General features: G+C 51.2%; 1 protein-coding gene across 3 annotated transcripts; it reads left to right on the top strand.

Moving 5' to 3' along the window:
- The first annotated feature begins 1,689 nt into the window (after nucleotides 1-1,689).
- On the top strand, nucleotides 1,690-20,070 carry TSKU (tsukushi, small leucine rich proteoglycan). 3 transcript variants are annotated; one of them, XR_004950928.1, is made up of 3 exons: nucleotides 5,942-6,052; nucleotides 15,442-18,760; nucleotides 19,242-20,070. XR_004950928.1 is itself a non-coding variant. In XM_016161619.2 (2 exons), exon 2 carries the CDS (start codon nucleotides 15,450-15,452, stop codon nucleotides 16,521-16,523), a length of 1,074 nt encoding a protein of 357 aa, XP_016017105.1. In that variant the 5' UTR covers nucleotides 1,690-1,712; nucleotides 15,442-15,449; the 3' UTR covers nucleotides 16,524-20,070. The 3 variants fall into 3 exon arrangements, 2 of the variants coding, with proteins under 2 accessions (XP_016017105.1, XP_016017104.1); XM_016161619.2 differs by lacking the exon at nucleotides 5,942-6,052 and adding an exon at nucleotides 1,690-1,712 and having other exon boundaries at nucleotides 15,442-20,070; XM_016161618.2 differs by having other exon boundaries at nucleotides 15,442-20,070.
- The last annotated feature ends 343 nt before the right edge of the window (nucleotides 20,071-20,413 follow it).

The raw sequence follows: 20,413 nt of genomic DNA, 5'->3' as shown, positions 1-20,413 counted from the left end.
TTCTAAGTGAACATATCAGAGAGAAGGCTGGGAAGAGAGACAGCAGTGAGCACAGAGGAACTAGGCTGGAGGAAGTACTCTGTTGTTCTTTGGGTTTATTTTGTTTGAACATGACATATACTGAAACAGAAGTTATCAAACTTCCCATTGTAACCTGTTAGTGAGATGTGAAATCAAATTGCAGGGTTGTGATCGCCACTGTTATTCCTGATCAAATAAATAGGAAAGTAAAGAAGGTAGTAGAGTGTATTACCTGCGGTAAGGATAAGCATTGTTCTGTCAAACTTTTGTTTCAGCTTTATGTACATGTATATGTGCTGGTACCCGTATCCTTGGTTGTGTGATAATAACTATTTCTTACTATAGCCTGTCATAAAAAAAAAAAAAAAAAGGTCTATTGATAGAACTTGTTTGCTCAAGAGATAGGAATGAGTATACTTCTATTTGTCCTAGAACAGAAGATAATACCTTGAGCGCGCAGCATGCAATCATGTCCTCATGTATCCAAAGCCTAATAACAAAGTTCATTGGCCCTTAAGGACTAGACTAGTCATTCGCACCACCATCTAAATGAGACATCGGCTCAGACAGAGGGCACTGTAGCGAGGGGCAAAGGAGACAATGGTCAGACTGACTTTGTCAGCTGTAAATGGTCCTGCAAATATGTTGTTATTAATAAGCTGTTCTTGCCTGTGTCAATCGGAAACAAAGCTGGGACTGGGATCCCACGTCCTGACTTACAGTCAGGGGCCCTCTGCCTGCAGAGTGTGGTAGTAGGATACGGTCTGTTTTTTGCCAGGAAGACAGGACAAAGAGGAAAGTGGGGAGAGTCCCAAGTAATTGATTACTGGACTGAGAGACTAAAAGGAGAGAAGAACAAAAGAGGGGACAGACAAGAGGAAGGAGGGGCAGGAAGTTAGAGAGTATTGTCAGGCCTTAGGAAGCAGACTAACAAGAGAGGGACAAGGACTCCCAGAACCTTCCCTCCTCCCTGAGCACCATTCTCTGGGGCTCTCAGATGAATACCTGTCAATGCAGAGACCAACTCTCTGTTCACGACAGAGGTATCCTCACTGTTCTGTGGAAGCACAGAAGAAGGACCTCACATGGCAGAGTTCAGTGTTGGGAAGGTCAGGGGAGGTTTCCTGAAAGAGATGATACTGAGCTGAATTTTGAATGGTAAGAGATGGGGTGAGGCAATGGGGCACTTCCATAGGGAGTGTAGCAGGAGCAAAGACATAGAGGCAGCAGAGAACTGGCAGCATCTGCATGAACCCCAACAGCTATGGATATTGGAGCAGCAAATCACAGCAAGAGGCAAGGCTGGAGAGAGGACTGCACAGAGACACAAATCATTGCATTTCCAGGCTCAAAGAAGAGAAAGTGTGGAAAATGGAAATGTCTCTGTGGAGGAGGCAACGGGGCTGGAAGACAGTGAGGGCTACAGCTGGGAGCCTGGGCTGAGAAAGTCATTCCAGGCAGGGGAAAAGTACGGAGGTGGGAGAGTGGGAGAGAAATATTTAGAGAAGCATTTGACTTGGCAGGAGGGGAGGGGTGTTCATCATTCATTGACTACTAAGAACCAGCAAAGCCCATGCACAGAATCCTACCCTGCAGAAGAATGGCTAGTTCCCTCAAGGAGCCCGTTTTAAGTTTGGGTTGTGTGACCCTGGATGAGACACTTCTGTTTCCACATCTGTGAAATGGAGGTGGTAAGTGACTACCTAAGACATTTGCTTAGAGGTTTAAAAATGAGAAAGTATGGGGAAGGACTCTGTATACCCTAAGGCATTCTGCCATGTGCCCCAATCCCTATACTGACATTGGAATCACCACTAGAGCTTAAAAAAAAATACCTCAGGTCAACCTAGACCTACAGAATCAGAAGGGTGCTTGGACAGGCATTCTTTTTCTTACATTTCTTCTTTTCTATTATTTCTTCATGCAGTCCTGATGCTCTATTAACTTTAGATCGGCCAGCTTCTGACAGATGGGGAGAAGAAAATGCAAGAGAAATATAATTAGAGATCCTGGCGTTCTTGGAAATACATTGGATTTGCAGGGTTTTCTCATCAGGGCTTGACTGCTATGCTAAAGGAAAGAAAAAGAAAGACTTTGTAGCTTTCTCAAAACATGGGGAAATGAGCAAGGCAGCCAAAAGGACTGATGGTCCCTTTGACCTCCAGTCTGAAGAGTTCTGAGAGATAACAAAACTTTCAACTAGTTACCCTCAGTTGCAGTATCGTAATCAAGAAAATCAATTAGAAGCACACAGTATCCTATGACTTACAACATATTTGCATCTGTATTAATTTATTTGATCCTCATATTTCTGTGAGATGGGGCTTCTTATTTATTCCCATTTTAATAAGAAAACTGAGGCTCGGGGGTGGAAGTGACTAGCCCAGAGTCTATAGGTAGCCAGGAATAGAGCAATGATTTGTACCTGGGACTCTTAGGTTCCAAGTCCTCTCTACTGCATTCTGCTTCTTGCATTGATTGTAAGGTAATATAGAAAGAGCACTGGAGCCCTAACTGTTGTTCTAGCTCTGTCGAGAACCTGCTGTGCAACCCCAGACAGATCTCTTGCCTTCTCTAAGCCTCACCATTTATCAATCTAGTGTGGTTATCATAGCGTTTAAATGACGTAATGACCTTGAAAGTATCCAACACAATCCCTGACATGTGATAAAGCCCAGGATGACCACAAGAAGGTGAAGAGGATGGGGAAAGTGATAGTGTATGGCAACATAATAGAAGGAGGGACCAACTTTGCCAGAGGGTTTCCTAGGGGAGGAAAATTTGGACAGAGACTTGAAGAATGAAGAGTCACTTCTCTCCCTTACCTCCCTCCCCTTAGTTTCAAGTGAAGAGGACTAGAGCTTGGGATGTGTAATGAGGCTGAAGAGGTGGGGATTGTGGGGCTATAAAAAAATTGATATTTTTCCTCCCACCTTCTAAGTTCTTCTAACTGAGCTAATAATCAAATTAACAGTGACAGATTGGGTATATGTGACATTTTGGACAAAGGAGTGATGGGGTGGGGGGCATGGGGTATTAAGATTTCAGAAAGGAGAATGGGCAATTTACAGGTAGTTGAGTAAGAAAGGACTACACACACAAACACACAGGGAAGGAAAATTCTTACTAGGCAACTCAAAAACAATGGGATACTGGGGTATCTAGCTAAAAGGCCCAGCTTGAAGCCCTCCTATTTACCATATTTAATTCAAATTAGGCTGAGGTAAACTCCCTAAAACTTCCTCTCTGAAGCAGGCTTCTCTATCTAAATCTCTTGGGCAGGAAAGGGAGAAGGATCAACGGTTCATTCTGAGTCTTGCTGCTTAATACAGCTTAAAAATCAATATCTCAAAAGGCAAAACTTTTGGTCTCCTTCAGTGTGAAGGAGGCATGTCACATGGGCCTTGAATGCCAGGCCAAGGAGTTGGAATTTTGACATTGAAAGGTTTTAAGCAGGCAACTGTCATGGTCCATTTTGCAGATCTACAGTTTATAAAGGCCATTTTTTGGTACAGTGGGACAGCAGACAAGAGGGGTCCTGGAAGCCGAGAGACCATCGACTGAGGCACATTGCAGAGGGAGGGTATGGCTAATAGAGATTCCCCACCAGAAAGAATCCCCTGGAGGCTGCCTCCCAATTAAAGATCAGGGATATGATGAAAGTAGAAGTGCTCAGAAACAGCTGCCAGCCACCAGCTCAAATGTGAAGGGTCGTTTGTTATGCTTATAAGTAAGTGAGAAGCCCTTTGAAGGGGCCTAGAGCCTCCAGCCCAGCCAGCTCAACCCTGCAGACAAGGGCAGTGGGAGTTGACGTCGTTCAGTTCCCTGGGAGTAGAGTATTCATCTCCATTTCTCAGATGCTGAAGTAAATAAACCTCATTCTACAGCAAGGGAGGAGGTTGAAAGTCTCTAGGTCAGGGCCAAGAGGGGTTCCTTTGAACAAAAGGTCCCCCACACACAGGAGGGTTGGAGGTAGCAGGCAAGTGTGGGCTAGCCAGGCCAGAGGGTCAGGTGAGACCATTCCTTGGTCCTCTCCCCTCCCAAGACTACTGGGCTTTCCAGACTCTGCTCCATCCCTAACAGGAGACACCTTGGGATAATAATAATGGTGATGACAACGCACAATGGTGCTTCCAGTGAGCCAGACTAATGTTTTACCAAGTGACCTTGTTTACTCCTGACAATCCCTCAGAGAGGTTAGGTAATTTTCCTAAGGTTACCTAGAGCTGGTAGGTGACAGGGATGTGTCTGACTCCTGTCCAAGCTTGGGGCACTCACCAAATGCTGGTTTTTGCTGATTTTCAGGGCTCTCTCTAGGCAGGGAGGGGAGGGGGTGAAGGAAGGGCTCTGACTCCTCCTAAGGGCCTCAAGATGCACAGAGTACACTTAAGGGGTGCAGAGTTGACTCTCAGCAGCCCATTTACTTAGCTCTCACTCAGCTCGATTATGAGGAGGTAACGATGCAAAGGGATCTACAGTACTATTTCAAAAACTGACAAGAAGTCTGAGCTGGGTGGCCCCCACTGGCCTCCCAGTTCTGGAACATGAAATTCTAACTGGGGGCCAATAATGGACGGAGAGGAGACGGGGGTAGCTCTCCCTATCCCACAGTGATAAGACCAGGCTCCCAGGCTTCTTCGTAGACCTCCCTAACTGGCAGGATCTAAATGGTCCATGGGTCTTGGCCCAGGTGAGTTGAGTTGCCACACCACCACCAGTCTTTGATTGCAGGGTAAGGACTTGCAAGAGCACCCAGTTCTCTGGGCAAATTTGATTTTGCTGCCTTGAGGCCTGGGGTTGTGGCCTCTACTCCTCCTTCCCCATCTCCTTACTTGCCTTCCTCCTTCTCCAGACACAAAGGCAGACACAAATACACAAGCCCAAGCAAAATTTTTAATTAAAAAAAAAAAAAAAAGTACTAAGGAAAGAAAGAGCAAAAAGACTGGGTGGGAAGCCTGGGCCACTGTAGGGGGCGCACTGCCTAACTACACAACAAGGAAGTTCTTGGAGGCCCAGGGTTCAAGACCATTGCTTCCCTCAACAAACACCCCCACCCTGTACCTTTGGGGTCCCTCCTCCCGTCTGTAGACTGGGAGAGTCAAACTCACACCCACTCGCCCACATAGGGAATGTAACCACCAAGCAATTTCTCCTCTAAACCCCCATTTTAATACGTTGTTTTGCAAGTTTTCCTGCCCTTTTCACCACAAAGGGGTGAGAGAAGGTGGGCTGCAGAGTGAGGAATATAGACATAAACTGCTGCCTAGTCACATACAGTTTCTCTTCTTAGAATCCCAATCAGAACTTCGATAATTCATTCCAGAAAAAATATAAATCTGCTGCTTACTCTCTTCTCTCCTGTCATCTTTTGTGCCCAAGTCCGGCTTTCTCCTCTCTGCTTCTCTGCGGGTTCATCTTTCAGCCAGTCTCTCTGCTTGGGGATTGTAGGTCTCCCTCTCACTAAAGTCTCTGGACCTCTTTCATTCATTAAAAAAAAATGGGGGGAAAAATCGAGAAGAGGGGAGCCTCCCTTTCACAATCTCTTACCACCCCCTACACACACACACACACACACACACTCACTCACTCACTCACTCACTCACTCACACTCTCCAGCGACCTCCAGATGTTCCTGACTGTGCGGCCATCTGCTGAGATTGCTCAGGCGCTCCGGGAAGGGGGCAGGGATCCCGCTTGCCGGAAGCTGGGAGCGAGGCCGACTGGAGTGGGCGGGAGCAGCGTGCGCACTTTTGAGACGCTCCCTAGGGTGGCGCCCGGGCTCCGCGCGGGCTCCGCAGGCGGGCCGGGGGCGGGGAGCGCGCCAGGAAAAGCAGACACTTTGGCGACACTCCCTAAACCTCTGGGCTGCCGGCGGAGCCGCCACTGGGCGTCGGGCGGGCGGGGGGCTCGCCCGGGGACGGGCGGGGGCCAGGGGGCGGGCCGCACCGCACAGAGAAAAGCGCCGGCCGGAGGGCCCGCGGCCGGGCCGCCTGGGTGTGCGTCCCGAGGCGGCAGCGGCGCAGGCTTCCAGGTGGGTGCGTGCGCGTCCCTGGATGGAGCGGGAGCCCGCAACCCCAGCCTGGCCGCCCCGTTTGGCGAGCGGGCGGCGCTGGACCAGGAGGACCGGGATGGGGCCTCGCAACTTTTCCTGGACCCAGGGTGTCAGCAGCGGCCGCCAGATGCCCGGGGTTCGGCGGGAGGGGGAACCCTGCCAGAGGGAGAGGGCTTCCAGGAGACAAAGACTCGGGCCGGGGCTGGGGGCAGGGGCCGGCGCCTCGGGGGTCTTTGTGCCGACACGTGCATCTCGCGTTTGTGAGTCTGTGGCTTTGTATGTCCCTGGCTTCGCGTAGCTGTTTCGCGCCTGTGTCCACGTTGTGTGGGCCCGTTTGGTTGTGGGTTTTGGTGGGCGCATCGTTGTGTCCGCGTACGTGGTCTGTGCCTGTCGACGTGTCGGGATTGGGCGTCCGTGGAGTGTGTGCGCGCCGAGAGCCAGACACCGCCCCAGCTCTTCGCTCCCGTGCTGTCCGCCGGGGCCCCGGACTTGGCTTCAAACTTTTCTCCGGGTTTCTCGGGCAGCAGCCCAGGTACTCCCCGCTGCAGCCTGGGCTGGGGACGCTGGCAACCCTACCCTCTTTCGTCTCCTGGGGTCCTTAGAGCCGAGAGGGGACGGGATAGGACTGGCGGGGTTAGAGGGTGGGGATCGGCAGTGCCTGGGGAATGGCCTCACTCAGGGCGGGAGGAACGTGCCGGCCACCCCGGCCGAACTAGCTAGGGGGAGAGAGGGAAACGACTGGTCCTGGGCCCCGGCCAGGAGCTGGAGAAGAGGAGCAGGCAACCGATGTTGCCCGCCCGGCGCTTCTCGGAGTGTATGTGATCGAGAGAGACGTGTCCGCTGGGCAGAGAGGCCAGTCCCCCAGCCCCCGCTCCGCTTTGAGATCCGCTCTCGGTTTTCATGCCGCCCCTGGGGTAGGGGAACCAGCCCTCCGATCCCATAGGTGAGAAGGTGACGGCTTCTCAGCATCCAGGCCTGGCCGGGGCGCCGGCTCCCGGACCCCCAACTGGACTGTGGTGTGTAGGAACCTTGCACATACTGGTTGCGCACAGGCCGGCTCCTGGCCCACACATTACGGCACTGTGCAAGTTGCCCAGCTTGTTTAGGATGAGGGTGGGAACTCCCTCGTGGCGCCGGGCGTGCAGTCGGGATAACCAGCGCAGCCTGCGAGAGCCGGCCTGCGAGCGGTGCCCGCCCACACTTGGCCCGGGCGAAGAGGTGACTCAGGAGCCTATCCTATTATTCCTCCTTGCCTGCTCTACCCTTCCGAGAAGTCCAGGCTTGCAGAGCCCAAGTCTGACCCTAGAGGGAGGACTCAGGTGGCGGGAGACTGGGTTTTTGATCCTGAGTCACAAAGATAACCCTAACACCTTACCACACACTGGACCCACCCTGCCCCAGTCTTTTATACCCAGAATTTTGCCAGAAGCTGCAAATGTGGAGGGGCACAAGCCATTCACCTGGGAAGGCGGCCACTGTGGGCACTTTCTTTCCCTCTCCCGGCTTCAGTTTCTCTTCTGGAAAAGGGAGGTGTTGACAGCCTCTCTCCTCCCTTTGGATTCAGGTTGGCTGGTAGAGACCCCAACACTTGAAAACGCTTTAATGTTACACACATCTCCATTCTACCTTGACCAATTCGCTGGCACTAATTTGCTCTTTTGAAGGAAGGGCTAGGAGGTGGCTTTGAAGTTAGTGAGGGATGAAGTGATGTGGGCCAGGAGCCCCTGCAGTCCAGGAAGGCTGGAATGCAACAGTCTGGGGGAGTCAGGTGAATATACCCTGGAGACAGAAAGTATCTCCCACAGAGGAAACTGCACTGCATGGCTCTGTGCATTCTGATAACAGCACAGAAGTGGTCTGCGTTGTGGACCGTTAGATGGGGGCAGGGATTAGAATTCAGTTTGAGACTGGGAAGAAAGGCAGTGGCCAAGTGTGAAGGCCTTGAATGCCAGGCCTAGGAGCTGGTATTTAAACTTGTGCTCAGTAGAGAGCTGCTGGAGGATTTAAACAGATTTGACAGTATGGAAAAGGTAATTTAAGAAATTTTCCTTTGGCTTCTGGGTGGTGCTAGACACTGGGAGATTAATCTGGAGGTCATTGATTGCTCCAGCCTTTTAGAGTCAGAAGGACCTGAATTTTACTCCTACTCCATTGCTTCCTAGCTCTGTAGCCTTGGGCAAGCAACTTGACCTCTCTGATTCTTCGTATCCTCATCCTTCAAAGGAGGACAGGAATTCCTGTCTCACTAATCTGCGAATGTCAACTAGCTAGGATCATGAATTACATGTGCTAATAAAATGAGAAGAGATTTATAGTCTGTATGGTCCTACACCTGCTTTCACCACCTGACAAAACCCTTAGTATCCTGCAAGCTTGGACCAATTGTTACTTTCTCCAAGCAGAGGAAAGCTTTCTGATCAGGACTTTTCACATGTAGTGTATCCCCTTTCATTTAGCCAAGCGCCATACAGGAGAGGAGCTGGACACAAATTTGGAGATGGCCACAGACAACAAAGTGTTTTACCTTGAAGGACAGCCCGGTGGGAGGGTTACCTTTTGTCAGATGAGAGGCAGGTTAGATTTGGAATCGGATGAGTGAGAATTTGTTTGGTAGACAAAAGAAGGCCATCTCTGTCATCTTCATCAGAGAGAACAACCTGTGCAAAGGCAGAGAACCCTCAGAGCGAGACTGGCACTTTCTCTTTGTGGGATAGGTTTTAAACAGGGAGCAGTGGTGGGATCCTAGTCTTCTGTTGAGATTGTACTCTGGTGCCCAGCAAGGCAGGCTCTTGGAGGCAGAGGGCCAGGAACAAGGCTACTGCAACAGTCTAGGCCAGGAGGAAGACACACTGGAAGGAAAAAATACTATTGGGAACCTTACCCATTTCCTTGTAGATTATCTTCCTTGGGCAAGGTTGCTGGGGCCCCAGGGCCCACCTGCATCAGGGATGATATTACAGAGGCCAGGCACTGGGTGTCAGATTACCTGGATCCTGAGTCCAGCCCTTGGCTTTCACAGCCGTGTTGACTCTGGACAGATCACTGAACTTTCCTAGATCTCTTTATGCAGCTGTAAAAGAGATAGGATGCCATCTAACCTGCTAACCTTGCAGGGTGACTTGCAGGGAGGCACTGGAAAGGCTGAGTGGTGTCCTTGGGTGAGGTGGTAGTATTCTACATGCCTGGTATATCTTCACATAGTGTGACAGACCCAACGCTCAGCTCCCAGGACATAAAAATGAACCTAACCCCATCCCTGCCCACCAGAGGACAGACAGGTAAACGTAATTATCATCCAGCACAATTAGCTAGCCATCATTTACATGGGCCCATTTGTACATTGAGGCACAGTGGTATAAGGAGCACTAGATTTGGAGCTAAGAACCTCTGGGGTTGAGACCTGGTTCCTCTACTACCCAGCTTAAAAATATCAGTCTCCTATCCTGCAAAATAGGGACAGTAATCCCCATGGTCAAGGACTGTGGTGAGGCATAAACAAGGTGCTAGCGTAGAAGTGCATGGTGAGCTGATGTGTTTATACAGATGTGTACCATTAGCGGTCCTGCTGGGAGAGCCAGCCCTCAAGGCTCTAGGAGTTGGCCCTGAAATTCTTTTTGCCTTGCGTTTCCAGAGCTGACTAAGTGGTTGGGGGGCAGGATGTTAATGGAATTTCCACCTGGGGATTTCGTTGGCATCAGATTGAGTGAGCTCATGAAGAAGGGAGCAGGGTGGGAGGCAGCCAGGCATTGAGGAGCAGCTGGTGAAAGCAAAGGCCAGTCTTAGGTGGGTGCTGGGACCCTTGGTCCAGCCCAAGACCCAGTTCCCCACCCACTTTGTTCCTGTGCCATAGACTCCCTCTTGAAGCTGTGGTGAGGGGCTGGCAAATCTTTGGGCCAGAGATGCTGTGTTGCAGCACCAGAAGTAGGCAGCTGGGGCCGAGAGGGCCAAGCCAGGACCCCTAACCCCAGAGACATTTTCTCAGAGGAGAGGCAACTTGGGGCCTGGCCAGCAAACACCAACAGAGTGGAGAATGTTGGCACAACGGACCTGCCATGCGTTGAGTACTTGGTTAGGGAGGAACATAAAGAAAAATGACACTGTGGTTGCCCTCAGGAAGTTTAATAAATCATCACGATCATTGTTTACCATGCACTGAGCAAATATGTGGCAGAGCCGAATGCTTCACACGCTGCCGCTTAATACTTTAGCCAGCCCTATACTGTTATCCCTCCTAAGGACACTGAAACTCAACCAGGTTGAGACTTGCTGAGGCTAGTAGGTATGGAGTTGACTTCACACCAGGTCTGAGCCCAGCGGTTAACTCTTAACTGCTGGACTCTTTCTTTATCCAGCAGTGCTGCCTACCAAGCCTGGCTCTGGCTTCAGGTGTGGGAAGAGATTAACAGGTGAAGAAGGCAGGGTCATGCCACACCTATTCACACTTCAAGTCAGGAAATGGGCAGGTAAATAACTAATAGCATGGAGTTTACTCAGTGTATGTCTGAGGAAGTGCGCCCAAAGTGTGGTGTGACAGGCCAGGGGAAAAAGGAAGGGAGGGAGGGTGGCACAGGAGTGGGCAGAACAGGCTTCGTTCCACTGGCAGGGCCAGGGCAGGCCAGGTGGATGCGGAGACTGTTGGAATCCCCAGCCCTGAAATTCTCTGAGTTTGGGGGAAGTGTGAGCAGTGGCTGTCACCAACACTGTAGATTCAAGTTAAGATGGGGGTTTAGTAAGGAGAGGGAGGAAGGTGGGGACAACTTGCAGTGTCCCCGTACAAGGAAGAACTGGATTTCTGTCAGTAAAAGTAGAAGTCGAGAGGTTTTTGAGAAGGTGGATGATGTGGCCAAAGTTGTTTTAGAGCCTCTAGCAGGGCCTGGAGTGTCAACAGTGGAGAGACCTGTCTGGAGTCTATTAGGACCACACTATCTATTCTTTTGACCTCACCAGACATCAGCAAACTTTCCTTAGAGTCACTGTGGGCCCAACTCATGGCCCTTGCCCAGAAGACCTTATGCTTTGTCCCCTAAAGCAAAGGTGGGTAGTTTCTAAGTCCTTGTCCTCCCACCCTTGTGTTCTGTAACCTCATTCATCAGTGGATCTTTTACCTTGTATCTGCAGGTCAGGGTTTGGATAAGAGGTGATGTGTCTGGAGCCACAGATCCCTTTCCTCCGTTAGCTTCCATGGTGGTCATTGGTCTGCCTTTCCCTTTCTCTAGACTCGCCTGGTTCACACTGTGAAGGCCTTTCCTCTCTGTAGAGCAGAGGCTGGTGTCTTTGTCCGGAGGAACTCACATTCCCCATCCCTTCCCAGATCCAGCAGCCCTGTAAAGAAACAACACAGTGTCCTCCATGGAAAGACCTGCTCCCCAGGAGGGTACTGATAAGAGCTTTGACATGTTTGATACGTGTTTGCTAAAGGAAGGAGGAAGAAGATGGGGTCAGGTCCATCCATTGATCCTCACCCTACTGGCTCCTTGTCAGTGGAGGAAGGCAGGGCAGCCCACACTGAGCCCTTCCCCTGTGCTGGGAGCCCTGCTAGGTTCCTTACTTCCACTGTTTTACAGTTTCCTCTTCATGACAGTCCTGTGAGGTGGCTATTAATGCCCCGTTTTACAGATGAGGAGACTGAGGCTCAGGGATTGTGGCCAGCCAAGATCAGAGAAAGCAGAGAGGGCCAAGAGGCAGTCCTATTTGGAGCCTTCGTTACTCACTGTGTTTTATATATTTTCTTACTATGAGAGGAAATGAGGGGGAAAGGAGATTAAGTCATGTTTAAATTAGAGTTCTCCTATCTGAAGAAAAACCACTGTTTTGCTGATTTATTTTTTTCTAGAATTTCCAAAATTAGAATTTAGGTTGGGTTTTTGTAATGCATAGTTATAAGTTACAGTTTTCTTAGATATGCAATTTATCCTTATGATACCTAGCATTATGGCATCATGAAATTACAAGCTCTTCGGAGTGTTATTTTTGTTGACTTCCTAAGATCTTTAGGAGAGTTAGTAGGTATCTTCAGGGGCCAGAGAAGCCCTGGGCCTGGGATCAGGAGGTCGGAGCCTGAGCATTGGTCACCACGCCTCACTGGGGATCCGTGGACAAGTCGCTGCCTGCTCTCTTCATTGCTAAAGTGAAGGAGTGCACACCCCGCTCGGCAGTCTTCCCTGCTCAAATCACAAGTGAGAAAGTGAGAAGAGGCCTTTTGTAAATTATAAAGGGCTCTGCCCCACCACCAGGAATTTTCCTTATCTTCCCTCAGTCTCCTCCAGGAAAAGTTCTTCCCTCCCCTTGGTCCCTGAGCCTTTGCTAAGAGGCTTGTAGCAGTAGTGCCAGGTCCCAGCATCTCTGAGACACTCACATGAAGGCATCTCTCCTTATGTTACCCCAAAGAGGACATTTCCTCTAAGCAGAGCAGGGTCACCGACTCTCAAAGACCACCAGCCCACACCTCTGCCTTTGTACCCTTTGGGAGATTTCTCCCTTCTCTTCTCTCAACAGCCTGGGACACCCCTGAGAGGCTTCTGGGCTCTACTGTGACCTCATGAAAGCTCCGGAGCCATTGAGTACTAAAAAGCTTGGCACCTACCAGCTGTCATGGCAGTCACTGGCAGCTGGAGCTCAGCCCTAGGACTTTCGACACTCTTCTTTTCGCAGCAACACACAGAAATACAGATTCCACTGGAATCAAACCAATTATGAGGTTACAAAGGCCTGACCTGAGTTCAGCTCCTGGCTCTGCTGCCTTCCTTTTCTAATCTCAGTTTCCTCCACTCAGAAATGGACATAAGACTGCTGACCTCCTGGAGTGACTGGGTATTATATGAGAGGATATGTGTCCAGCACTAGCGCACAGTGAGCACTGTCTCTGACTGTCACCGTCAGCACTTTCCATGTGAATGTCCAGGGCTGAGCAAGAACCCGTCCAGGGTGCTCTCAGAGTGTTCACAAGCACGGCTATCTAGTTAGGTCTCATTTAATGCCCCTTCTTCCTTTACATCAGCTGTTCCTACCATTGCCTCAATTCCATGCTTATGGTGGTCCAGTGATGACCATCCTGCATGCAAACACAGCTTTTCAGTTTGCATTACATTTCAGTGAGGGTTGAATGAACTCATATGAGGAGGGCAGGACAAGAATTACTGCCTTGTGGTTCAAGGGACAAGGCTCAGGCCTGGAGAAGAGTGGTGAGAGAGAGGCCTCCTGTCTCAACAGGTAACCTCTGGGCTATGTTTGGGCTCCTGGTTACATAAGCAGGAGCTAGTGAGAGGCCATTTAGCTCTTAATAGACACATTGTATTATCACCTTTACCAAAGGGTAATCTCAGGACCTGTTTTTGTATGTATAGTGTTTGTTTAAACCCCAGGAAGGGTAGATATTAGCAGACCTGATAAGCAGGCAAGGTAGAACCCTGACTGGTAATGAACCTCTGTGGTGAAAAGCTTACCCAAGGGAACAAAGGAGACCTAAAGCAGTTTAATATTTTCCTTTTGGTTCCAGACATTGGAATGCTCTCTCCTTCCTCGGTTGGGACCAAGCCCGGAATGCACCTGGGCTGGATTTAATCCTCAAATTGAACTCTATAAAAGAAAGGGGTGGGAGAGAAGGAGTTTCCCATAGCGGGGTGGGGAGAAGAATCCTGCTTATCCCTGCCCCCACGCAGAGCCACTGTGGATCAGGTGGCAACCCCTTTAAAGTTTCATGGAAGGGTGGTAATACTATCCCGCAGCTCCCTCCCCGGCCACCCCAGTCTAGAAGGTGGGCAGGTCCCTGTTCTATCCCTCCCTGAACTGAAGGCCAGTGGGAGGGGTGGGGGGAAGACAGGGCACTGGGGCAGAGCAGGGCCACCCCAGATGAAGAGACCTGCTGGAGTGAGGCTTGGTGCCTTCTATGTCCCAGGCTGAGTGGATGCTGTGTGGTGGGAGGGGATAACCACAGACCGTCCCGCTTTTCACTGCTCAGCCCTTTCCCTCCCTGAGCACTGCCATCCAAGGAGCTACAGTGGACATAAGGATTGAATGTCACAGTGTACATGTAGTGCCTGGCATCAGTGACAGCTACTGTGATAATTGTACGGGGAGGGAAACTGAGGTCAGGGGAGGCGACGTGGCTTGTGCCATAGCAAGTGTCAGTGGGAAAAGCCCCTCTTGGATCCTGTCTCTCCGCCGGCCACCCTGCCAGTACTGCTGGAGACAGCAGATGAAAATAGAGGAATTGGAATTGCACAGGCCTGCGTTCTAATCCTGCCCTGCTTTTTACTAGTTTGGGGTAAAACTCTTTTCCTCTCTGAGCCTCTATTTCTTCATCTGTATAATGGGTGAACTAGCCCAGCTGCATGCCCTAGGTTAAAGAAAGAGCCAAAGAAGAGTAAGAGCTGTATGAGTGGGGAAGGGCGGGGGCAGGGCAAGGGGGAAAGGGTTGGGATGGTATCCTCAGAGTTTATCTGAAAGTCTAGACACAGGATCCCCAATTGGAATGAAGGATCCTGCCTCTGGGCGACAGGCCAAGTGAGGGGGCTTAGGACTATGGACTCAGACATTGTCACCCAAAAAGAGATGAGGTAGGGCCAGTTCTTACAGGGGGACCTTGGTCCGAGAGGCTGGAATGTGGGTCTCAGGCATGGCTCAGCCACTGCCAAACCCTGACAGTGAACCGCGCTTTCCCTGTGCTCCATCTAGTTCCCCTCCCATTTGCATGTGGCCACACATAGCATTCTGAACCTCTCTAAGTCTCAGTTCCTTCTTTGTGACATGGCAACAGAAATTGCTATCTTAACAGTTTTTGTGGTTGCGAGGGTTAAGTAAGACTGTGTCACCACAGTGAGGTGAGGTGGCTAGCACAGCACCCGACACATGGCACATGCTCAGCAGAAGTAAATGGAACACCCTGACCCCTACCCCGACCCCTAAGCCGTGAATCCCACCCACTACCGATAGGGCCCGGGTCGAGACCAGCCCCGTGGCCCTAGATCACCAGAGCTGCAGGGGCCAGCCAAAGACCCATCTAGTCCAATGGTTTTCCAGCTGAGTTCCTTAATGTCCTTAGGCAGAGATGGTAAGCAGGCATGGAAGGCTCCAGGTCCCCCCTCTCACTTCAGCCAGAACAGGCCTACTTTCAACTAAGAAAGTTCAAAATCCTCCAATGTGGCCTAACCACTTTTACCAAACAGCTGGGGAGTCTGAAGCCAGAGAGACACAGGGATGAGGAATTATATAATGAAGAGTGTTCAGGGAAAGCATCCTGGGAGGATGGGGTGCTCGTGGCAGCTCTCAGCTGTGCCTAGACACATTAGCTGGTGTCTTATGGGGTGGGGCTAGAACCAACTTGTGTGGGGTACCTGCTGCAAAACCCTCACCTATGGCTCTTTTTCTAGCTGCCACCATGCTGTGGCCCATGCTGCTGCCCCCACTGCTGTTGCTGGCTGTGAGAGGAGTCCAGATGATTCGGCCATGCTTTCCTGGGTGCCAGTGTGAGGTGGAGACCTTCGGCCTCTTCGACAGCTTCAGCCTGACACAAGTGGATTGCAGTGGCCTGGGCCCCCACATTGTGCCTGTGCCCATCCCTCTGGACACAGCCCACCTGGACCTGTCCTACAACCGGCTAGAGACAGTGAATGAGTCAGTGTTGTCAGGACCAGGCTATACCACACTGGCTGGCCTGGATCTCAGCCACAACCTGCTCACCAGCATCTCGCCCACTACCTTCTCCCGCCTTCGCTACCTGGAGTCCCTCGACCTCAGCCACAATGGCCTGGCAGCCCTGCCAGCCAAGAGCTTCACCAGCTCACCCCTGAGTGACGTGAACCTCAGCCACAACCGGCTACGTGAGGTCCCAGTGTCTGCCTTCACTACCCACAGCCAGGGCAGGGCATTGCAAGTGGACCTCTCCCACAACCTCATCCACCACCTCGTGCCCCACCGTGCGCAGGCCAGCCTGCCCACACCCACAATTCAAAGCCTGAATCTGGCCTGGAACCAGCTCCGTACCGTGCCCGACCTTCAGGACTTGCCCCTGCGCTACCTGAGCCTGGATGGGAACCCACTGGTTGCCATCAGCCCAGGCGACTTCATGGGGCTGGTTGGCCTCACACACCTTTCACTGGGCAGCCTGCAGGGTTTCCCCAGACTGAAGCCTTACAGTTTCCGTGAGCTGCAGGGTCTGCAGGTCCTGGACCTGTCAAACAACCCCAAGCTCAAGTGGGTAGGAGCTGAGATGTTCTCAGGCCTGGACTCTCTGCAGGAGCTGGACCTGTCGGGCACAGACCTGGTGCCCTTGCCTGAGGTGCTGCTCCTTCATTTCCCAGCACTGCAGAGAATCAGCGTGGGCCAGGGTATGCGGTGCCAGCGCCTGGTACGAGAGGGCGCCTATCCCCGGCAGCCTGGCTCCAGCTCCAAGGTGGCCCTACACTGCATAGACACCCGGGAACCAGCTGCCAGGGATCCCCACACCTTGTGACGAATGGTGTGGTCTGGGACCACATAAAGACTGCTACCCTGGGCTGACTCAGGTCCTGGGTAATTTATATTTTAATGTGCCAATGCCAGTGGGGACTCTGCATGCCTGTGTGGTGACATCGTTGAAACATAGCTGTGGACCTAGGAAGAGGCTTTGGACCTGGGACCAACACCTAGGAGCAAAGTCTTGCCACTTTGTCTGGGTTGCCCCCAAACCATAAGCAGAGGGTCTTTGATGCCAAAGCAGAGAGCAGTCCCCTGCTGTCCTTCCCCACTTAACCCTAAAGTGCCTTCTCTCAGGCCTGGACCAACCTGACCAGGACGGGAAGAAAGTCAGAGTTCAGGTCTATGGCTGAGTGCCCCCTTGGATCCACAATCCAGTTACTCAGGGGCATGGATTTCTTCTGCTCTGGGCACATGAGGCCCTCTTTATCCTTTTCTCTTCCCCCTAGGACCCTGTTAGAATTTTAGTTATAGAAAGGACTGGAGGAAAAATCCAGTCCACCTTCTGACGTGACAGATGGGGTAACAGGCCTAGAGAAGAGGTACTATAGCAGCAGCAGAGGCATGACCAGACCCAGGGTCCTGCCTCCCAGCTGGGTGCGTTTACATTTTGCTGTCTTCTCTAAATCATGCCCTCCCTCTCCCATTCTGGGCTCCCCTTGCTGCCAAGACCCACAGCCTGCCATTTATGCCCTTTCCCTGTCATCCCCAGGAAGACAGGCAAGAGCCTCAGGAGTGGAACGCTGCACCCGGTGACCAGCACAGGCTAAGTCACAGGCATGCCAGTCCCAGTTCTGCCAGTTTCCCACTCAGGAGCGATCCCCCAACATCGAGACTAAACGTACCCACTGATCCTTGAGGCACCGACTCTATATGCTCCCCCACCCCCACCACACGCCCCCTGAACATGTTGACGCAATCTTGGAGCCTCACCTGGCGGTGAGCAAGAAGGGGCCTCCTAGATTCAGTTCCCACTGGCCCTGAACCCATAGAGCCCGCACAGCCTGTCTTCCCCCAACTGAGAATGCAGCAGGAGGAGGCAACTCCCATCCAAGTTTATGCTCCCCCACTAGGGTGGCTCCCAGCCCTGGGCTCTTTCCTTAGTCTTTTTATACAAGTTGTTGCCTTTTTAATGGACTGTCACTTTCAACCAGCCAGCCCACCCCCAACCCCTGCTGGTAGGGGATGGAACAATGTCACTTGTAAAAGAAAGTTTCATTTGTTTACTTTTGTAATAGTTGCGTCCTAGGGATGTGTTGGGGAGAAGGTGTTGGGTAGAAGCCAACCATCAGTGGCCATGTGGGCATCAGGGGGCTGGTCCCACAAAGATGCCCACAGGACACTGAGAGCTCTGTCTTCTCGTACCAGCCCCACCCAATACCTAACTGGTCCTTGGTTTAATAAACATTTTTTAAAAGGTCCCTCCTTCCATCACTTTACCATTGTTCACTGACATTCCCTGCTCTGGGCCCTGGGGCCACAGGATGAATCAGGACCAGCCCCGCCCTGGGCAGCAGGCTTTCCCTGAAAAGCCCAATAACCTTCCAGGATGGGGAAGTGAGGCGACTCGGAGAGAGGAGTTACTCAAGAATAGGTTGTACCTTTCACTATAGGTTGCACACTGTCCACCCTCCTTATCTCCTCTCTCCCTGCCACCCTGACTGCATGTACTTGCCAGGCTCTTGCATGCCTCTGCCTTTGCTCAGGCCGTTTGTTACTCTGGGACCTTGCCTTTCCCTTCTCTCCCCTCATCCCTGCCAGCTCCTTCTCGTCCTCCTAGGCACAGTTTCTACCTCACCTCCTCAGAAGCTTTTCCTGAGGCCCCTCTCCACCTCATTCCTCTGAGCTGCAACAGTACTCTATTCCTTCTTGGCATTTCGACTACCGTGGTGTCCCCACTCCTGCTTGCATACTTCCAGTGACAGGGAGCTCATTTCTAGCTCATCCGAGTGGCTCTTTTGTCAGCAAATTCTTCCTTCTAACTGGCCATTGTCGACAGGAGTATCCATCACCAACAATCACAAGTTCACCCCCATTTCTGCCGTGAAAGGCCTCGTGTTCCTGGGTTAGGACGAGGAAGAAGGACACACAGAGGACATGTCACTATCAACAGCACCGGGAGCTGGGAGAGCCCTGTGGTAGGGTTAGGAATGCTTCCTGAAGGAGGTTCATCTGCACAGCTGAGAAGGACAAGTGTGCCTGAACTGAAGGAGCTGCCCTTGGGAGGAGTCATAGGTGAGCAATGGCACGGACTCCAGAACTGGCCCATCTTGTCACTCAGCCTCTGCTCCACCCCCAGGAGCCCAGATAGACACCTATAGTCAATATGAGAAGGCGATGAGGCCTGGGAGGGTATGTGGTTAGGGTGAGAGGCCAGCCCTCAGTCCTTCCATTGGTTCTGCACCCCTCCCACATTCCCTGGGATGAGAGAGGCTTTAAATGGAAAGGAGGGGAAGAGATTTCTGGACTTACACTCAGTGGGGCTGGGCCCTCCCAAAGCCCCACTTGATGAAGGAGCTCTTGGAGGAGGGATATGGAACATACAGGTCTTAAAGATAGGGACAAAGCGGTCCTCAGGCAAGAGGGGAAGGGAGTCTGGGTGGGTCTCCTGCAGGAGTGGTGAGCTCTGAGGCAGGTCACCTCCGCCCTGAGATGCAGCTGCAGTGGGAGGGAGGGTGCAAACACCATCACTGTGGGGTTGTCCTTCCTCCCCCAGCCCTGGCCTCCGCCTGTCTGAGGGAGAGCAGAAGCCGGGTGGTGAACGGGACCTCCATGCAGGCCCTCCGGAGGCTCGCAGCCCTCAGCGCCACCTCGTGTTCACATGTGGCCAGACACCCCAGATCTGAGGGGCACTCCAGCAAAGCCAAAGTGGACCTGAGCAGTTTGCAGCCAGCCCCACCTTCCCCTGGAGAGACTACTTTCATCCTGCTATACTCCGCCCTCCTGGATTCCTGGGGCTGAGAATGGGGTCATTAGAATCTTACCGAATTATGGAGATGAGTACCAAGATTCGTTTGGGAAAATGGAGTTCACAGAAAAGCGTTAATGTCCTGGGCCCGTTACAAACCAGTTGTGTGACTGGCCAAGTCATTTTACCTCTCTGAGCCTGGAAAATGGGGATGAAAACGTCTCCTTCCACAGGTTTATATGAAGAGTAAATGAAGTAACGTGTAAAGAATCAAGCACAGAGCCTGGCACAAAATCAACACGCCATACATAAATCCTTGTTCTGGAAATCCCTCATTCAACCATAGAATTATGAAGTAAATTACAGAACCACATAGTCTTAGACTTGTATTTTGATAACTGACTCAGAACTGAAGAATTTCATAAAGTTTAAGATCTACAATTGCAGAACAATACTGTAAACCGCAGGATCTTTGCTCTGTGTGTCCAACGTGGACTAGACTATAATGCACACGTCAGTTGAATTTCAGAGATGGGGAAGCAACTGAGGCACAGCTTGCCATCATGACACAGAGTGGGTGACAAATATTTGCTCTCATTTCATTAATAATACAGCCGCCATTTACTGGGCACAAGTTTCTTGGACTTTGTGTGTGTGCTATCATTTCCTTCTCCCAACAACTGTCCCTGGTGTTATTGTCACCGTACAGATGAGGAAACCAGCCTGAGCCTGACTTCATCTGTCAGATAATTCACCTTCATGTTATTTATCCTACCTCAGTGGCCAGGTTTGTCATGCAAATCCTACCTATCAAAGAGGGCAGAGAATTATGAGAAACCAAAAAATACTAGGATTCCATTTATTTTTCTGTTGAAAAAAAATTGGGGAAGTTATGTAGCTCTAAAATATCAGATCAGATTGTTTAATCAGATCATTGATTTTTAGATCCTAGAGCATGAACAGCCAAAGATCAGGGTCAA

This window comes from Rousettus aegyptiacus, unplaced genomic scaffold (assembly GCF_014176215.1).
Source record: "Rousettus aegyptiacus isolate mRouAeg1 unplaced genomic scaffold, mRouAeg1.p scaffold_m13_p_5, whole genome shotgun sequence".
Taxonomy (NCBI): Eukaryota; Metazoa; Chordata; class Mammalia; order Chiroptera; family Pteropodidae; genus Rousettus; species Rousettus aegyptiacus.
Note: the sequence above shows the minus strand (reverse complement) of the source record. Positions and strands in the feature narration are given on the sequence as shown.

Coding starts and splice junctions, on each gene's coding strand:
- TSKU (XM_016161619.2), top strand. CDS start 15,450: ATGCTGTGGCCCATGCTGCTGCCCCCACTGCTGTTGCTGGCTGTGAGA.